The following is an 18,223-nucleotide window of genomic DNA, read 5'->3' on the forward strand; positions in this document are numbered from 1 at the left end:
AGTGAAGTACTGACTATAAACATGCAAAAACCTACCTGACACTGTTACCCACATATGAATAAATATAAAGGGCTCCCCGCTAGTACCATTCATTGAGTGAAGAACAAAGTACACCCCTAGAGTTTATGAACTTCCAAACTTACTAGTTGATTCATAGGGACTATGAACATTTTCCAAGTGGCACTGGAGCTGGAAAGGAGTGGAAAACTGGCGGTAACAGTGCTGGCAGATAGTATGACCATCCACCTCACCATTCTGCTGATCAAGTTCTACATGATGTTTCATATGGTTCATAAATCTGTAGCACAGCACAAAGGAAAAGTACAGACAACACAAAAATCAGAAGCCTTGGAAATGTAACAGCGGAATCACAGAACAAGACTGTACATATGTCCCGCCCTCCACCTTCCCACCCAACTTCCTCTCTTTTGGGACAGTCCTTTGCTCAGCCCAGAAACTAAGAGAGTTCCCGAAACTTATCTGAGAAAGGAGATGCACTGGTCTCACTCTACCCAAAGTTATCTTTTATTTATTACCACAATATTTCCTATAATAGTAGTTATTGATTTGATAACCCTGAGCAAGAGAGGCTATAATCAGGGCCATTCTCCAAACAGAAAAACTGAAACGTGTAAGCAGCTTTCAGCCTTCACTTGTCCAAGGTGAGCTCCAAGGCTCTTCAACACTCACCGAATGTTGTTTTTTAGCCTTTTGGTACAATGTGGGCATCGGAAAGATGTGGCGACCTTAGGGAAGTTTGTGAGCTGGGCTACCGTGCCACCATCCCGGCCATAGTAGAAGTCATCTACTAGCATAATGAGCTTGGTCTGGACGGCATCACCCACATTCTCATTTGGCTCTGGTACTTTGGTAGGTGGTGACAGAGCAGGAATAGGTGTAGAAGAGGGAGTGGAAGCAACAGGAGCTGTTTTCTCAGGGGATGGGGGCTTTGCTGCTGATGGGACACTGGGTTCTGAATCCAGAGATTTTCCTTTCTTCTGGTATTCAACCATTTCTGGACAACAGTACTATAAAGAAAGAAGATATCTGATCATCCTGGTTCTCCTGGGCTGGGATGCATGCACTCCTCAGGTCCACTAACATTCCTTGCCAACAGTTTGGTTCTAGGTATTCTCACCTAGCTTCCACCCTGCAGTTTTCTACAATGTCCAGGTCTCACTCTTTTTCATGTGTCTGTATGAGGGTACTTAATATATAGATATATGCCACTCCAAACACCATACTTTGTACTTCTTCCTGTTTTAGAGCCTTGAACTACTCACTAGTATAAGCTGGTTCTGGGGTCCCTGGTAGGAAGAAGTCCCAACCTTTGCATCTGGACTAACACCAAAAAATGAAAGGCTTGAGTTGGTAATTGCTTAATAGCTCCTGATTCATCCAATGACACAATAAACAGAAAATGAACTGAGGCCAAAAAGTTCTGATTATCTAACAAACCCATCCTTCTGTGCAGTTCAAAATCTACCAACTAAGGAATTAAGGTCACATATGCTCTGATCTATTTGAGGGACTTTAAATGTTTCCTATTACATTTTTGAGTTCATTCTAAAACAGGCCAAGAGTATAACCCATTAAAAAGCTTCCAAGTCATTTCAGAGCCCTTGCCTTACACTCTCCCAAGACTATAGGAAGTAAATAGTGAATGGTAGCCATTTATGCTGGATTCCTATCACAGGTAACATCACTTACACACATGTGACCTCTCAAAGCTTCAGTAACACGGAAGTGAGCATTACACTGTGGACATATCTTCCGTCCACCATCCTGGAGGTCAAACACTGGGATGGGCGAGGTCACTGGAAGAAGTGAGAACACGGTAAGATTAGTAAGATCCTAGAAAAAGACTATCAGCCTTTTAGAAAAAAAGGTTATTGAACACTTCATAAGGGGTATAATTAAGGCTGGTAAGCAAGCATGAGAGGTCACTATGAGGCACATTCCTTTTACCATTCTTCTAACTTTAGGCCAGGGGTTAGCAAACCACAACTTGGAGACCAAATCCAGCCAGCTGCCAGTTTCTGCTTGGCTAATGAACTAAGAATGGCTTTTAGTGGGTTGGCCAAAAAGTTTGTACAAGTTTTTCTGTAAGTTGTTGGGGAAAACCGAATGAACTTCTAGGACAACCCAATGTTGTTGTTCTGGTTATAAATCATGGTGAAATATACTTCACATAAAATTTCCTCTTAAGCATTTAAAAATGTTTGGTTCAGTTGTTAAGAATGTTCACATTTTCGTGCAAGCAATCTCCAACACTCTTTTCATCCCTCAAAACGGAAACTCTATGCCCACTGTTAATCCCACACTGTCCATTCCTCCTAGAACTCCAGCAACCACCACTCTACTTTCTGTGAGTTTGACTGCTCCAGATGCCTCACGTAACTGGCCTCACAGTCTCTGTCCTCTTGTGACTGGCTTATTTAGCATGATGTCCTCAAGGTTCATCCATATTATATCATGTATCAGAATTTCTTTCCTTTTTAAGGCTGAACAATATACCACTTAAGTATTGATGCTTTTGAACTGTGGTGTGGAGAAGACTCTTGAGAGTCCCTTGGACTGCAAGGAGATCCAACCAGTCCATCCTAAAGGAGATCAGTCCTGAATATTCACTGGAAAAGACCCTGAGGCTGGGAAAGACTGAAGGTGGGAGAAGGGGACAACAGAGGATGAGATAGTTGGATGGCATCATCAACTCAATGGACAGGAGTTTGAGCAAGCTTCGGGAGTCGGTGATGGATAGGGAAGCTTGGCATGCTGGACATGAATGAGCGACTGAATATACCACAGTATATATACACACCATATTTTGTTTATCCATTTATCAGTTGATGAACATCTGAGATGCTTCTATCGACAGGCTTTTGTAAATAACGTTGCTGTGAACACGGGGGTACAAGTATCTGTGTGGGTCCCTGGGTGTATATACCCCAAAATGGAATTACTACAACATGTGGTAATTTCATGTCTCATTTTTTGAGGGACCATCATTGCATTTTACATCCCCATCAGCAATGCACAGGGGTTCCACTTTCTTTACATCCTTCACCAACAGTTATTATTTTCTGCCCCCCCTTTTTTTTTTTGGATAAGAGCTATATTAATCGGTATGAAGCAGTATTCTCTGTAGTTTTGGTTTGCATTTTCATGATTAGTGATGTTTAACATCATTTTGGTGCTTAATGGCCATTTGTATATCTTCCTTGAGAATTCTCTATTCAGCTCCTTTGCTCATTTTTTAATTAGGTTGTTCTTTTGTTGTTGGTTGAGCTGTAGAAATAGTTTATATATTCTCTATATTAAGCCCTTATCAGATATATGATTTACAAATATTTTCTTCCATGAAAAGTGAGTTGCTTTGCCACTCTCTGTAAGCCTAACCCTTGATGCTCTAAAGTTTAAAATTTTGAAGTAGTCTCATTTATCTACTTTTTCTTTCGTTGCCTATGCTTTTGGTGTCATATGCAAGAAATCACTGGCAAATCCAATGTCATGAAGTTCTCCCCCTATGCTTTCTTCTAAGAGTTTTATGGTTTTAGGTCTTTTATTTTGGTATTTAATTCATTGAGTTAGTTTTTGTATATGGTGTATGGTAATGGCCCAACTCCATTTTTTTGCATGTGAATATCCAGTTTTCTCAATACCATTTGTTAAAAGTTTCCGTATTTTTAAAGGGTTCAAATAAAAGCAAAAGAAGTGTAAGATTTTCTGACACATAAAAATAAAATGAAATTCAAAATTCAGAGCCCATAAATAGTTTTAGTGGCACACAGTCATGTCTAGGGCTACTTTTGCACCAAAATGGCACAAAGCAGTTGTGACAGAATCATACTGTACATGAAGCTGAAAATATTTACTATCTGGTCCTTTACAGAAAAGGTTTGCCAAGTCCTATTCTAGGACTGAAACTGAAAATGGTTATGCTCATAATCCTTCTACACCTGAAAACCTCTCTACCAAACCTCAACTTTAAAATCGAGTTCAGAAATCCATCTCCTCTTCCCTGAACTATCTTTTTTGATTATCCCACTCATCTCTGACCACTCAATCCATTTCATTAGTCTCCAAAGCACAATTAACAGAAAATTCCTTTGGGCTGACTTAGTTACACTTTTCTGGAGAAGGAAATGGCAACCCACTCCAGTGTTCTTGCCTGGAGAATCCCAGGGACGGGGGAGCCTGGTGGGCCGCCGTCTATGGGGTCACACAGAGTTGGACACGACTGAAGCGACTTAGCAGCAGCAGCAGCAGTTACCCTTTTCACAAGTGGCAATCCCCTTTACCACACTAAGTTTCTGTGATAACAGACTATAGCAACTATACCCTATTTTCTCTATTTCACAGTATAGACGTCTGATACAATAAATACATTACACTAATGTTTTTGAATGATTGGCAGCCCAGAGTCTTTCTGATTATCGTACCTTTCATTGAAGACTCAGGCCCGCTGGTTCTTTGAGAGCCATGTGCGGAGCTGTTGTTGGATACCACCACTGGCCCAGGACTCTGGCCCAGGGAAGGGATGGTGTTAAGGGTATTCACCAGTTTGGCCACTTCATTGCTATTTTCACCTGTAACACCAGGTCGCTTCACAGTGACAAAGCTGGCAATGCTCACTGCAGGTGGAGAGGGGAAGGAGGGAGCTTTGTTGACCAAGTGATAATCACCTGTTCTCCAGCCGCCACCCATCCCAGGTCTGCCATCTCCTCTTCCCAAGCCTCACCTAGTTTGGGGTTCTGAGTCTGGCTGGATTGGCCTGGAGGCTGGACAGCAAGGTGCCCCAGTGAGGTCGGCTGTGTGGCAGTGGGCGTGGTGGAAGTGCTGGGAGTGGACTTGGTCGACTGGGACTGGGACTGTGGGACGGTGCTTCGAATGGTCAGAGTGGCTGGGATGACGGTGGTGAAGGTGTTGGTGGTGGGCCGCACAGGCATCGTGGAGCCTGGCCTCACAGGGGTCATCTGAGAGAACACTTGTGGGACGCCAACTGTCGGCTTAACAAACTGGGTACCTGGGGCTTCAAAAGAGAGACAAAGAAAAGCACCAAATCTTGGTTAGTGAGCTCTCCTAAAACACATTCCCTCTGTGTTTACCGGAAATACTGCAATAGGAAAAGATTATTTCCCCAAACTGCTGAAAGCAGTTAGCCTCAGTAAACAGCCCTAAAAACATTACAGTGAAAGCAGATTTCCATCAGCTCCTCCCGAAACACCTTAGCACACTGCCCTTTCTATTCCAAGAGTAAATCATGAATAGCCTCACCTTGGTATTGGAAGAGAATAATGGGTATAGAGTGGGAAGCAGTATGGGTATACACAGGCCAAGAGGCAGAGCTGGTTCTGAAAAAAGTAATCCTCCTTTCTCAGAATACTAAACAGAGTCTTTCATTCTCTTATACAAACTCACATAGAAGACAGACTGTGTGTGGCATTCTACTAGGATGTCCCAAAGGTGAGTCTCCTGGATCAACTACAGACAATTCACTTACAAATATTTAAGAAATATCAGAACTAGGTAGGATAAGCTCAGACCTGAAGGCCAAAATCCCAATGGGCTCTGAGAACAATGACAAAAACTTAGGAAGACAAGCTACCTTTACCACAACTAAAATAATATAGTATTTTTTGTCCCAAAATGTCGTAAACACTGAATATAGAACTGGGGGCAAAATTACAAGATTTTAAAGAATTACCTTTCAATTTAATTTCTTAAAAAAAAAAAAAACAAAACCACTAGTCATTGGCAATATTCATCCTCAAAGAATATGCCATTTAACTTATATTCCAAATCTATGCTGTAAAATGCAAGCAAAATAAGTTTATAAGTCCACCATGTAAGTAAATAGACTTATTAGGAATATAGAATTTGGGAGTTTGCATTAATAACAGTCTTTCAGGATAACAAACAATAGCTGAATAAAACAGCAGAAACAGAAAAATAACTATAAGAACCCTGTTTTACTACCTTATGAAAGGTGGTAAAAAGTTAAAAAGAAAAATAAAATTACCACCCTGGCCAAAGGTTAGGAAGTTTTTAAAAAAATGGGGCTTAAATCAATATGATTTTTATAGTTTCAGAAAGTATACTTTTTAAATGACCTTCCACACTTAGAAACAACAAAAGCAAGTCTTTTGGATGCTGGTTTATTCCAAATGGGTAGACATTTTTCCTTACCTGGGACTAGTGTAATTGGTCTAACCGTTTGGCCTTGCTGTACGTTCAACACAATCCCAACCTGATTCATTGCATTTTGTACAGGCCGGACATTTCTTACAGGAAATCCCTGCATTAAAAAGCAAAATGATCTTTAACATGGAGATCAGCTAACACTAGCAGAGACTGTATTCAGACCTATGTCCAAAAAATTCCCACACTCTCACCTAATGATTCTCTCTCTCGAATTAGAGCTTTTAAATGACTGAGATGGAGAAAATTTTGGACTTCTGGCAAACTTCTGAGTGACAAATATTAAAACTGGAGACTGAGGTTTGGTGCATATGAACTAAAATGAAAACCTAGTTCTTGTCTTAGGAGAATCTCAGTTTAAAAAAACTCATTCACATACTGACCCTTAGGAATGGGGGAAAAAAACTGACACTAACGGAGTGATTCAGCATATAAACAACTGTAGGAAACTGTTCCCAAAGTCTACTTCAAAAGGCCATACGCTCTGGGAAATTTGTAAGACAAGGCAGGAAAAAGCATCTGCCTTTTTATCCCACACCAGCACTGGGTTTTCAACTCCAATTCACATTTATATCAAATAAGCCATCTTCCTTCTCTTTCAAAGATCTCCCTGCACTTCACCAATTTTGCACCTATATTTCTGTAAGTCAACTAACTCACCCCATTTCAAGAAAAATAGCCCAAGCAAAGGGTGAGAACTTTTGAGGACCAAGTGTTAAGGCTTCCTCATGCAAGCTTCCCACTCTCTCCTGCCTAGACCTCAATCAAATTACTTAATAGCCCTCTGGGGGTATAAAGAAGAAATTACCCAGCTGTATGCTATGTTGGGCTTTCTACTAAAGTCAGCATCAAATTAAAAAACTAATAAATGAGAAAGCCAGATCAATGGACATAACCTAGAACCATTTGTAATTATGCTGGAGACTCAAGTCAGAGCCTTCAAAGGTTCCCACAGTTCCAGAATTCTACCAGGTCCCAGAATTCAGAGTCCTACTTACCTGTGTAGTGATAAATATTGGCTGTGAGGCTACCGGGGAACTAGTCACATGGTTGGCATTCTGCATGACCTGCACAGGCCTCAATACTGGTTGAGTAACCATTGTACCAAGACCTGGGGCTGGATTCTGGGTTAGGATGAGCGGCTGTCCACCTTGTTGGACCAAAGAATTGCCAGCTAAAGGGTAAAAGGAAGAAGAAAAAAAGAAAGAAAACACTGTAAGCCACAATTTATAAGCAACACAATGGTCTTAGGTAAGAAATGGTGTGCCCATGTATTAAGATATCCAAGACTCACTCACCTCAGGTTTAATGTCATCAAACTTACCAAATATTTAAGCTTTACCCAAAGCTACAATTAACAAAAAAATACACAGATACAGAAAGTTCACTAAAATCTCCCTCATATATCTTAACTTGTTATTTAATTGCTAAATTGTGTCTAACTCCTTTGCAATCCCATGGACTGTAGCCTGGCAGGCTCCTCTGTCCATGCAATTTCCCAGGCAAGAATACTGGAGTGGGTTGCCATTTCCTTCTCTAGGACATCTTCCTGACACAGGGATCAAACCTGTGTCTCCTGCACTGGCAGGCAGGTTCTTTACCACTGAGCCATCAGGGAAACCCATGTATCTTAACAAGGCATGTCTTAACACACATGGTAAGACTTTTACATGGCTATCACTTTGATGATTTAAGTGACCACATATAACTTCCCCACACCAAATCAGCAAAACCAAGTAACATATAAATTCTTTCTCCATATTTTTACTACGTAAAACCTATTTTATTGGAATGTGATTTGTTGTTAATCTACCTTAAACTTTTTAAGAGGAATATTCATCAACAAACATTAATTCAGCTTCCTAGTGAGCCAAATCTCAGAAATGCAACAGATTCTCTAAATATCCATTGCCTTGTACAGGATGTACAGGTATGGAAACAGAGACTTATGTCATCAGAACTTAGAAAGAAAACACCTGCCAAAACCAATAAATATGGCTTTAGAAGGTTCTTTCATGAATAAATAGTAATAATATCATAAATATTTGAAAACTAAAGTATTTTAAATTCTTTTTCCCTTGTGGTAAAAGTAACTTTGGAAATGTTTTTAAGTCCTCTATTTGCTGGATGTTCTCAGTTCCTCGGTCATGTCCAACTCTGTGGCTCCTTGGACTGAAGCCCTGGAGAAGGCAATGGCAACCCACTCCAGTACTCTTGCCTGGAAAATCCCATGGACGGAGAAACCTGGTAGGCTGCAGTCCATGGGGTGGCTAAGAGTCAGGCACAACTAAGCGACTTCACTTTCACTTTTCACTTTCATGCATTGGAGAAGGAAATGGCAACCCAATCCAGTGTTCTTGCCTGGAGAGTCCCAAGGATGGAGGAGCCTGGTGGGCTGCCGTCTATGGGGTCACACAGAGTTGGACATGACTGAAGTGACAAGCAGCAGCAGCAGGACTGTAGCCCACCAGGCTCCTCTGTCCATAGGACTTCCCAGGCAAGAATCCTGGCACAGGTTGCCATTTCTTATTCCAAGGGGTCTTTCCAACCCAGGGATCGAACCCTTGTCTCTTGAGTCTCCTGCACTGGCAGGTGGATTCTTTACCGCTAACTCCACCTGGGAAGCCTCCATTTGCTAAGTTTGGCTAAAAAATCATTAACGCTGTTTCCTGATTTACAAAGACTACTCTAAATTCTATTTCAGAGAGCCAGTATGCCTAAATCAAAGATTCAAGCAAAATACTGCACTCTTTTCACTAGAATGGGATAGACTCCTCTGAAGTTTTAAGTTACATGTGACAAATGGTGTTACTAGTTAGTTACAAAGCTAGACCACCGAAGTGGGTATATAGATGGCTGGCTATTAACGGGCCAACAGTGACTTGTTCTCCCAGAAACTGAGAGACCATCAGTGGACTAGACTCTCACATAGTTACTGGGCCAGCAGACAAGTAATTATAGAAGCTGACAGACAAAAAAAATCCAAGTTCTGTCTATGCTAACTATATGAGTCCTTTTCTATATATATATGTATTTCAACTTAAATATTTTATTATGAAAATGTTCAAATATATATAAAAATAGAACACTAAAATAAACCTCCATGTACCTATACTAGCTTCAATAATTATCAACTTAAGGCCAACCTTCTTTCATCTGTACCTCGCACCCCCCTTACCAGCTCCCATATTATGCTGAAATAAGTATCAGATCATATCATCTACAAATACTTCAATATATATTTCTAAAAAATAAAGATCCTAAAAAAGAGGAAATATAACATCATTATCACTCCTAAAAAATGTTATAATTCTGTGACTACAGTGGATAACACAAGATATAATTAAAGTTTGCCGAGAGAACTTAAACATTCTCACTATTCCTATCCTAGCCCCCCAAATGATAAATATGTAGGGTGATGGATATATTAACCAACAGTGAGAATCCTTTCACAACACATACATATATCAAATCCCCACAATGTACACATCAAGTATCTTACAATTTTATTTTTCAATTATACTCAATAAAGCTAAATACATAATTCTTAGGGGCTTTCCTGGCGGTCCAGTGGTTAGGACTCTACACTTCCACAGAAGGGTGCACAGGCTGGATCCCTGGTCTGGGAACTAAGACCCCACATGCGGTGCAGTGCAGCCACAAATAAACAAAACAATTCTTTGATCTTAAATATCCAGTTAAAATTCAAATTGACAATTATATTTTTTTTGTTTGAGTTAGGTTACAAAAGGGTTCATAAAGTCCAACTGATGGGCATCTTTAATCTCTTTTAACCTATAGCTTCCCCATCCATCTCTTTTTATTCCTTCACAATTTATGGTTGAAAAATATTGACTAAATAAAAAAATATATTTTTATTCACTATTTTAACTGCTAGGGTAAAAGAAAATAAATTATCTGTTATTTATCTGAAACTGAAAATTCTTAAGATAAAATCAGTGCCTCGACATCTCATCTAAATATAGGAAGGGAAGGATGGAAAATTTTTTGCATTTATGTGGAATCAACTAGCATTAGAAAATCTCAAAAGACAGGCCTTGTTTCCATGAAATCTATACATAGTCTGCTACTATAAAGAATGTTAACATAAGCATTTTCTGCAAATATTCTCTGATGTCAGGGTCATGTTTGAATTTTGGTGAATCGTTAGGACCTTTCCAAAAATAAAGTGCAAATAAAGAAGGTTTCTAAGCCTAGACTAGGTTTACAATTCAACTGAAAGCAAAACCAGCATATGGCAAGTCACCCAGAGTAAATATTTATTTAATGAATTCTATAAATTCATTCTAATACAATAATTCCAATTCAAACAAATGAATTGTTTTTAATGATTCCTGCATTCTTATTCTTTCCTAAAAGAAATGCTGACAATTCAAACGTCTTCCAAAGCTCTATTTCCAGAAAATGAAAAAGTCAGTCAGAATCTTGAGGCTTAAAAAAGCCTTTAAAAGAATCATCCAACCAATTCTCTACCTGTAGGTCTGCTCTGTTAGGTACCACAGCCTTAAACAGATTAAATAATAGAACATCCAACTGCTTCTCTCAAAACACATTCTGTTTATTTTACAAATCTGAAGGTCTTGATTTTTTTCATTAAGTTTATTTACATAGCCTTAAACCCCAGAGATAAGAGGGCTAAATGGAGTTGAAATGGACCAAACAGGAATTGAAAATCGTAATTACAGTAAAAAACTTATAACATTAAATTCACATCATTCACAGCTCAGAATTAAGCAGGTCATTCCATTTCATAATGTTCCTTTCCAATGCATACATACGATCAGCCAGAACTATACGAATAATTTCTGAATGCTGAGTGATGGATTCTGAAGAATGGCAAAAACAACAGTAAAACATCTTCTGCAATTTTATTCCTAATATTTTCTTAAAAAAGAAAAAAGCCTCACTGAGATGTAATTCACATACCATACATATTATATCACCCATTTGAAGTGTACAATTTGAAGGCTCTTTAAAGGTGATAGCACCCCACTCCAGTTCTCCTGCCTGGAAAATCCCATGGACGGAGGAGCCTGGTAGGCTGCAGTCCATGGGATCACGGAAGAGTCGGACACGACTGAGCGACTTCACTTCGCTTTAGTATATTCCACAGGTTTTATGCAATCATCACCACTATTCAATTCCAGATTTCATCATCCCCAAAAGAAACCTTATACCCATTAGCAGTTATTCCCCATTCTACTTTCCCCAGCCCTGGCAACCAACAATCTTACTTTCTGTTTCTGTAGATTTGTCTATTATGGGCATTTCATAATAATGGAGTCATACAATATGTGGTGGCCTTTTTGTATTTGACTTCTTTCAGTCAGCATGTTTCCCAAGGTTCATTCATGCTGTAGTATACACCGCTATTCCACTTCTTTCTATGGCCCAACAATGTTCCGTTCTATGAATATACCACATTTTGCTTATTCATTCAACATCTTACGTAGTTTTCACTTCTGGGCTATAATGAATAATGCTGGCATTTCAAGAGTATTTGATAGAAGTCACACAGTTGTATATTTTATACAAAAAAGAAAGCTAGACAAACTCAATCTATTAATATGTGCTTATCTATGCATGAAAGAAATTTTAAGCCTTTATTTATTTTTGGCTGTGAGACTTACGGGATCTTTCCCAACCAGGGATTGAACTCAGGCCCTTGGCAGTAAAAGCTCGGAGTCCTGACTACTGTACCACCAGAGAACTTCCAGAACTAAAGAATTTTTGGAAGGACACACAAGACATATGTAACTGTAGTAACCAGTCTATACCTTTTTTTAAAAAACAATGAACACGGGTCAACATTTTAATTTGAATACTAGAACGTTCTAAAGTAAATAAAATCAATTTTTATATTTCAACAAAATTTTTGCATATAGGCCACAGGAATCAAAGGTCCATTCAAAGAAATTAAGTCATATGATCCTCATCTTGGGCCTTGGAACGCTGTGATCAAAGGAAAATTTAGCAAAACTGGTTGCTCATAGCACTTTGACAAGATTATTTTGAGAGAAACATAGGAAAGGAGTATAATGCAGTGGGAAGGCCACAAGTTTCGAGTCTAAATAATTCAAATCCAGTTGAGTCACTTACTATTTGACTCTCTACACCTTGGTCTCCACATCTGTAAACATGAAAAAATCTCCAGCGGTTCCTCATCTTTATATATATATGAGGGTCACTAATTACATGTTGAAAAAGAATTCTAGGGATTTTCCATGTAATAAAAATTTTTTTTTTTGATATCCAAAGATTGACTGGTGAGGCCATGTGTAGAGCAATCTCTTATGGCAAATTTTAAATGCCTGTCCCAGGAATCTCACTTTATATGACAGATATGCTCTCATAGTAGGCACAGATATGATGCCTGAGAATGTTCATCGTAACACTGTTTATAATCACAAAAAATGGGATTGTAATAAATGTCTAAAAATATGGAAGGTAAATGGTTATATCCAAAAGTAAGAATACCAGGTTCACTTCTACTGGAAATGTAAGATACAACATGTCTAGATAGGCATTTCAGGAAAAATACTGACCAAAATCCTTAAAAACTGTGATAACCTCTGATACAACAATTTGACATTCAGAAATGTATTCTCAGAACTAAGGATATGAGAAAACACAGATGTTTACAAAAACTCTACTACGGCTGATTTGTCTGTTTTCTTCTGCCTCATCCTGATTTACAAGCAAAATCTAGAAAACCTGCGGAAGTGTTTGGTGGCTTATCTAGGAATACTACGAAAACAATGCTGTTATTTTTGGTGAAGAAAATAAATTCTGTATAGTTTATTTTAGCGTAAATAAAATGTGAATTTTGTGTAAAGTTCAGATATTTTTGGGGGGTGGGGATGAAACATATTCTTATGGTAAATTCTCTTTTCAAAATATTTATCATCTTCACAATTGAAGACAAGTTCTTTTTTTTTCTTTCCTTTTTTTGGTATATGGTTTACTACTTTGGGGAATAAAAAAGCCATTTTAATTGGGAAATTATTAAGATTTATCTAACTTTTAAAATATTACATGCTATATGACCCCTGATATAAATTGTTAATTGACTATGTCAAAGTCTTTGACTGTGTGGATCACAATAAACTATGGAAAATTCTGAAAGAGATGGGAATACAGATCACCTGACCTGCCTCTTGAGAAACTTATTTGCAGGTCAGGAAGCAACAGTTAGAACTGGACATGGAACAACAGACTGGTTCCAAACAGGAAAAGTGTTAGGACCAAACAGGCGCCATGACAGGCTTCAGGGGGCCAAGGTAGGCCTAAGTCTCCTTTACAGAGGGGCTGAGTTATTGCCAAGGAGGAGCTGAGATCATCCTCTGCAGGCGCCAGGACTCGACCAATCAGTATACTCCCTGTAGCCTGGTTCAAGCTTATCAGGACAAGGACGAAAACCCCCTGAGAAAGGCCGCGCGCGGGAAAATCTAGCCAATTAGCAGATGCTAAGGAGCCCTTGCAACCAATCCGCCCCTGCCAATGCCCTGTCTTTGTCTTAACCTTATAGGGCTCGGGCCCTCGTTCCATTCCACTGCATTGGATGAAACTTGGGTCCTGGCTCGAGCTAGCAATAAAATTCCCTTTTTGCGTTTGCATTGCTGTGGATGTCTTGTTCTCTCAGTTCTGGGGATTGGGACCTTGGGCATAACAAAAGGAGTACATCAAGGCTGTATATTGTCACCCTGCTTATTTAACTTCTATGCAGAGTACACCATGAGAAACGCTGGGCTGGAAGAAGCACAAGCTGGAATCAAGATTGCCCGGAGAAATATCATAACCTCAGATATGCAGATGACACCACCCTTATGGCAGAAAGTGAAGAGGAACTAAAAGCCTCTTGAAGAAAGTGAAAGAGGAGAGTGAAAAAGGTGGCTTAAAGCTCAACGTTCAGAAAACTAAGATCATGGCATCTGGTCCCATCACTTCATGGGAAATAGATGGGGAAACAGTGGAAACAGTGGCAGACTTTGTTTTTTGGGGCTCCAAAATCACTGGAGATGGTGACTGCAGCCATGAAATTAAAAGATGCTTATTCCTTGGAAGGAAAGTTATGACCAACATAGATAGCATATTCAAAAGCAGAGACATTACTTTGCCAACAAAGGTCCGTCTAGTCAAGGCTACGGTTTTTCCAGTGGTCATGTATGGATGTGAGAGTTGGACTGTGAAGAAAGGTGAGCGCCGAAGAATTGATGCTTTCGAACTGTGGTGTTGGAGAAGACTCTTGAGAGTCCCTTGGACTGCAAGGAGATCCTACCAGTCCATTCTAAAGGAGAAGTCCTGGGTGTTCTGCTGGAAGCCAGCGTGAGGAATTCCACCCGTGACAAAGTCATGAGGCAGAGATCTGATGGGCAGGGTCGAGTCAGATCTCAGGTTTTCCCCCTGGCATTTCCTGAACATGTACCCCCCAAAATAAGAATCTGCCTGCTTTTCCACTCTTCTGACATTCTCTGGAAAAAGTCAATTCAGGGCTTTAGTCTTCTGCATTTGAAAGAGTGTTTCAATCCAAAAACCCCTCTGATGGCTTTCTAGCCTGCCTGCAGGACTCGTACAGCTGCTCATGTGATTGTTTGTGGCCTCCTGACCTCAGGAGGCACAGGAAGCTTAAAACATCCTAGGAATGTAGGGGCTTCCGAGGAGTCAAAATCATTAGAATAGGATTATTAAAAGTTTCATTTGTTGAGCCAATACTTGCTGCCAAATTTTCATATCCTTTATTTTTAGATATAGTTGGTATATAGAAAAACAAGTAGTAGACCTGGTATTAGCAACATTAGCTCTTTGAGTTAAGTACCTTCTTTGTTATAACCCACTGCGCCTTTGTTCTATAGAGATGTAACTTAAGTGCTTTAAGGAGATGCAGATTAAAGAAAAACACTTGAGGGGAAACGAGATTAACATTCTTTAAGAAAGAGAGCCAAAAAAGTGTTACAAGCCTCCTGGCCAGAAGATCATGTAAATCACCTGAGACCTTTTGTATACAAAAAAGATATACAGAAAGGGTCAGGACTGCTGCCCCCGCATAACTCTGTATCTTCCATTATGTAAAATTTAGGGTATATAAACAGCTTTTAAATAATAAAGTTGGAGGGGGTTTTTGCACAAGCCTGGCCTCCCCCATGTCGATTTCTTGCTCCCTCCCTCTCCTTTTCGGGCTGATTCCTTGGAACATGGAGGCTCACTGTGTCTACTTACTTGTCCCGGCTTCTAAGATCTGTAAGAGAGAGAGCCCAAGGCGGGGCACTCTCCGATATTCAAACGGGCGCCGGCGGCCTAACGTAGACAGTGCAAGTTCCTTGTCCGGAACTTTATTGGTTTTCCACGTAAGCCAAGCTAATCAGCCTCTTTTCTCCACTAAATTTTCCTACTACACTATTTCTTCCTGATCTAATCTTATATTAATAAATAAATAAGTCTTTCCTCGCCAACGCTGTCCCCGCTTCGAATTCCCTGGATCTGCCAGGGTCCAGCCCTGAGGCTGAAACTCCAGTACTTTGGCCACCTCATGCGGAGTTGACTCACTGGAAAAGACCCTGATGCTGGGAGGGATTGGGGGCAGGAGGAGAAGGGGACGACCGAGGATGAGATGGCTGGATGGCACCACTGACTCGATGGACGTGAGTCTGAGTGAACTCCAGGAGTGGGTGATGGACAGGGAGGCCTGCATGCTCCGATTCATGGGGTCGCAAAGAATCAGACACAACTGAGCGACTGAACTGAACTGAATGTAAATGAATGAATATTGCAAAAAAAAAGAAAATAGGAAATGAAACAGAAGCCAATACTATGTAACTTCACTAGTCAATAAACTCACTAAAAAACAAAAAAAAAAACCACTACTCTTTCACCATTTCCTTCAGGTAGACAACAACCCTATCCTATTTTCCACACCCAGGAACCAATGACCAAATGAAGCTGCCAAAGAAATTAGGAACAAAACTACTCTGGGAGAATTCTTACCAGGCTAGTGGAGCTCTTCTAATTAAAAACAAACAAACAAACCCGTCCCCTTCATATCTCCTTAACAGTTAGGAATTTGGGGGTTACATTTTCTTTCCTAGAAATTATCAGTAGTAAGACAGCTGCCCTCTGACTTGAAACACCAGCATCGATTCAGCACTAACTCAGAATGAACACCACCACTTACTTCCATATCAGAGAATCAGGACTACACTCACTCCAACATCAGCAGAACCACATCAGTACCTAAAACTGAACAGGTACAGCTAATCTTAAGACCTCTTTTAGTCTCTCAACCCTCTAGCCCAGGAAGAATTTCCCAGCAGTCCCACTTACCATTGTTGTTGGCAATGAGTGTGACAAGAGTCTTCTTTGTACTGTCGCTGTTCTGTGCCCCGCTGCTACTAACGGTGGTGGATGTAGAGAGATGCCCAGCGACAGAAGCATGGGCAGCGATGGGCACTGGAGCCGAGACAGGCTGCTGGCTCACAGAAACTGCGGGGAAGGGGAGGCACAGTCACTTGGAGACAGGGACAGATGACACTGAAGGACACTTTCCTAATCTTTCATCTTACTGCAGGTCTCTATAGCCAGAAAGTTTCCTGCTTTATTCGTAAATCTGACTGGTTATCTGATTTCTCCTCCTATGGGTCCCTCACACCACAAATTAGACACAATGCCTTCTTTATTGTCTCAGATTTCCTGGTGAATTAAGTTAGATTACAAGCTCACTGAACCAGATTTCACTATTTTGCTTATAGAGCACAAGCAAACCTCTAGAACTCAAAAGGCTTATTATCACCACTACTGGTATTCATAACTGTGCATTAGTAAGCTCTCCACAAGACCACGAACTGTCCTGTTTCAAACCAATGCCATCTTCAGTTCTCAAGGCAGGAAAGATTTAAAAAAAAAAAAAAAAAGAGCAACAGATACAATTCAGGAGAAAAAGAACTATCACCCACTTTATGAATTTAGGGCAATCTAGAATTTGACCCTGCAACCACACCTTTTTGAAAAAGAAGCTACAAGCCTAAGTTTGTAAACTGTCCCTGAAGGCAGACACAAAGCAAATTCTGCTCAGCTCACAAAGGAAACCAAGTTCAAATAAAACAAACCAAAAAATCCCTCAAGACTATGGGAACCTGTTTCTCACTGGGTATATAAATGAACACTAACACACACCACTTGTTCACACATCATTTCGTAAGAGAACTGCTTACGTGTTTGATAAATATTGGTGAACCCAACTCTCAATGTTTTAAATTTATTAAATATAGTGTTTCTAGTTTTGTGTATAAGGAAAACCAAAGCATTTACAGACCAGAGAACAGGGGGAAAAGGTCGTACCAGTGCCACAGAGAAGCAACCCTGAATTCTTAAAGTTTTGCACCTCATACTTTCTTAACAAAACCGCCATTCAATTCAGTCAATATAACAACAATCTAAGATCAAAGAGTTTTTGTTACCTGTAGTAGTTTTATCCACTGAATTATAATCCTCAACTACAGAATCCTCAATGACATCACTGATTTTCTGCCATGGCTCCAACTCCTCCTCCTCACATTCCATAAACAGGTCGGTGTCCGCCATGCTACAAGAAAAAAGATTAAATTAAGATACTGACCTCACAATGGGAGAAATAGTTTTATACAAAATATGGAATCAGACTCTGAAGCTATTGGTAACCTACACCACTGCGCTTCCTCTACCATTTCCCCTAACCTCCTCCATTTCCAAGGTTCCAGAATGATAACTTTTATTCTTAAAAAAAAAATTAGTGTGGAAGACTCCACAGCAAATTATTTAATAATTACGGTTGAAAAAATTTAAGCTATAATACTCAGGGCTGGGATTAGGGTGAGGTGAACTTTGTAAGCGGAGGGTCAGACCTTTTTTATTTACAATTACTACTTCGCTCATTATGAATTTTTTTGCACGAATACGGAGTTTTAAAAAATGATACATTTGCCATTTGAGGAAAGCATCCTAGGAACTTGTTTGGAAAACCAAGAACTTC

At 39.9% G+C, this 18,223-nt stretch overlaps 1 protein-coding gene across 15 annotated transcripts in view; it reads right to left on the reverse strand.

Moving 5' to 3' along the window:
• POGZ (pogo transposable element derived with ZNF domain) overlaps positions 1–18,223 on the reverse strand; it is a 59,952-nt gene that overhangs the window by 14,233 nt on the left and 27,496 nt on the right. For 4 of the 15 annotated variants that reach the window (XM_042255053.1, XM_027974843.2, XM_042255027.2 and 1 more), the window contains exons 2-10: positions 17,673–17,797; positions 16,540–16,698; positions 7,200–7,375; positions 6,190–6,298; positions 4,742–5,032; positions 4,443–4,661; positions 1,711–1,817; positions 691–1,028; positions 144–298 (exon numbers count right to left, since the gene is read on the reverse strand). In XM_042255053.1, coding sequence (XP_042110987.1) covers positions 144–298; positions 691–1,028; positions 1,711–1,817; positions 4,443–4,661; positions 4,742–5,032; positions 6,190–6,298; positions 7,200–7,375; positions 16,540–16,698; positions 17,673–17,796 — 1,678 coding nt within the window. In that variant the 5' untranslated portion in view covers position 17,797. The remainder of the gene's footprint in view (positions 1–143; positions 299–690; positions 1,029–1,710; positions 1,818–4,442; positions 4,662–4,741; positions 5,033–6,189; positions 6,299–7,199; positions 7,376–16,539; positions 16,699–17,672; positions 17,798–18,223) is intronic. The other 11 variants (XM_060401928.1, XM_027974863.2, XM_060401933.1 and 8 more) reach the window with 5 other exon arrangements.

Source organism: Ovis aries, chromosome 1 (genome assembly GCF_016772045.2).
Source record: "Ovis aries strain OAR_USU_Benz2616 breed Rambouillet chromosome 1, ARS-UI_Ramb_v3.0, whole genome shotgun sequence".
Taxonomy (NCBI): Eukaryota; Metazoa; Chordata; class Mammalia; order Artiodactyla; family Bovidae; genus Ovis; species Ovis aries.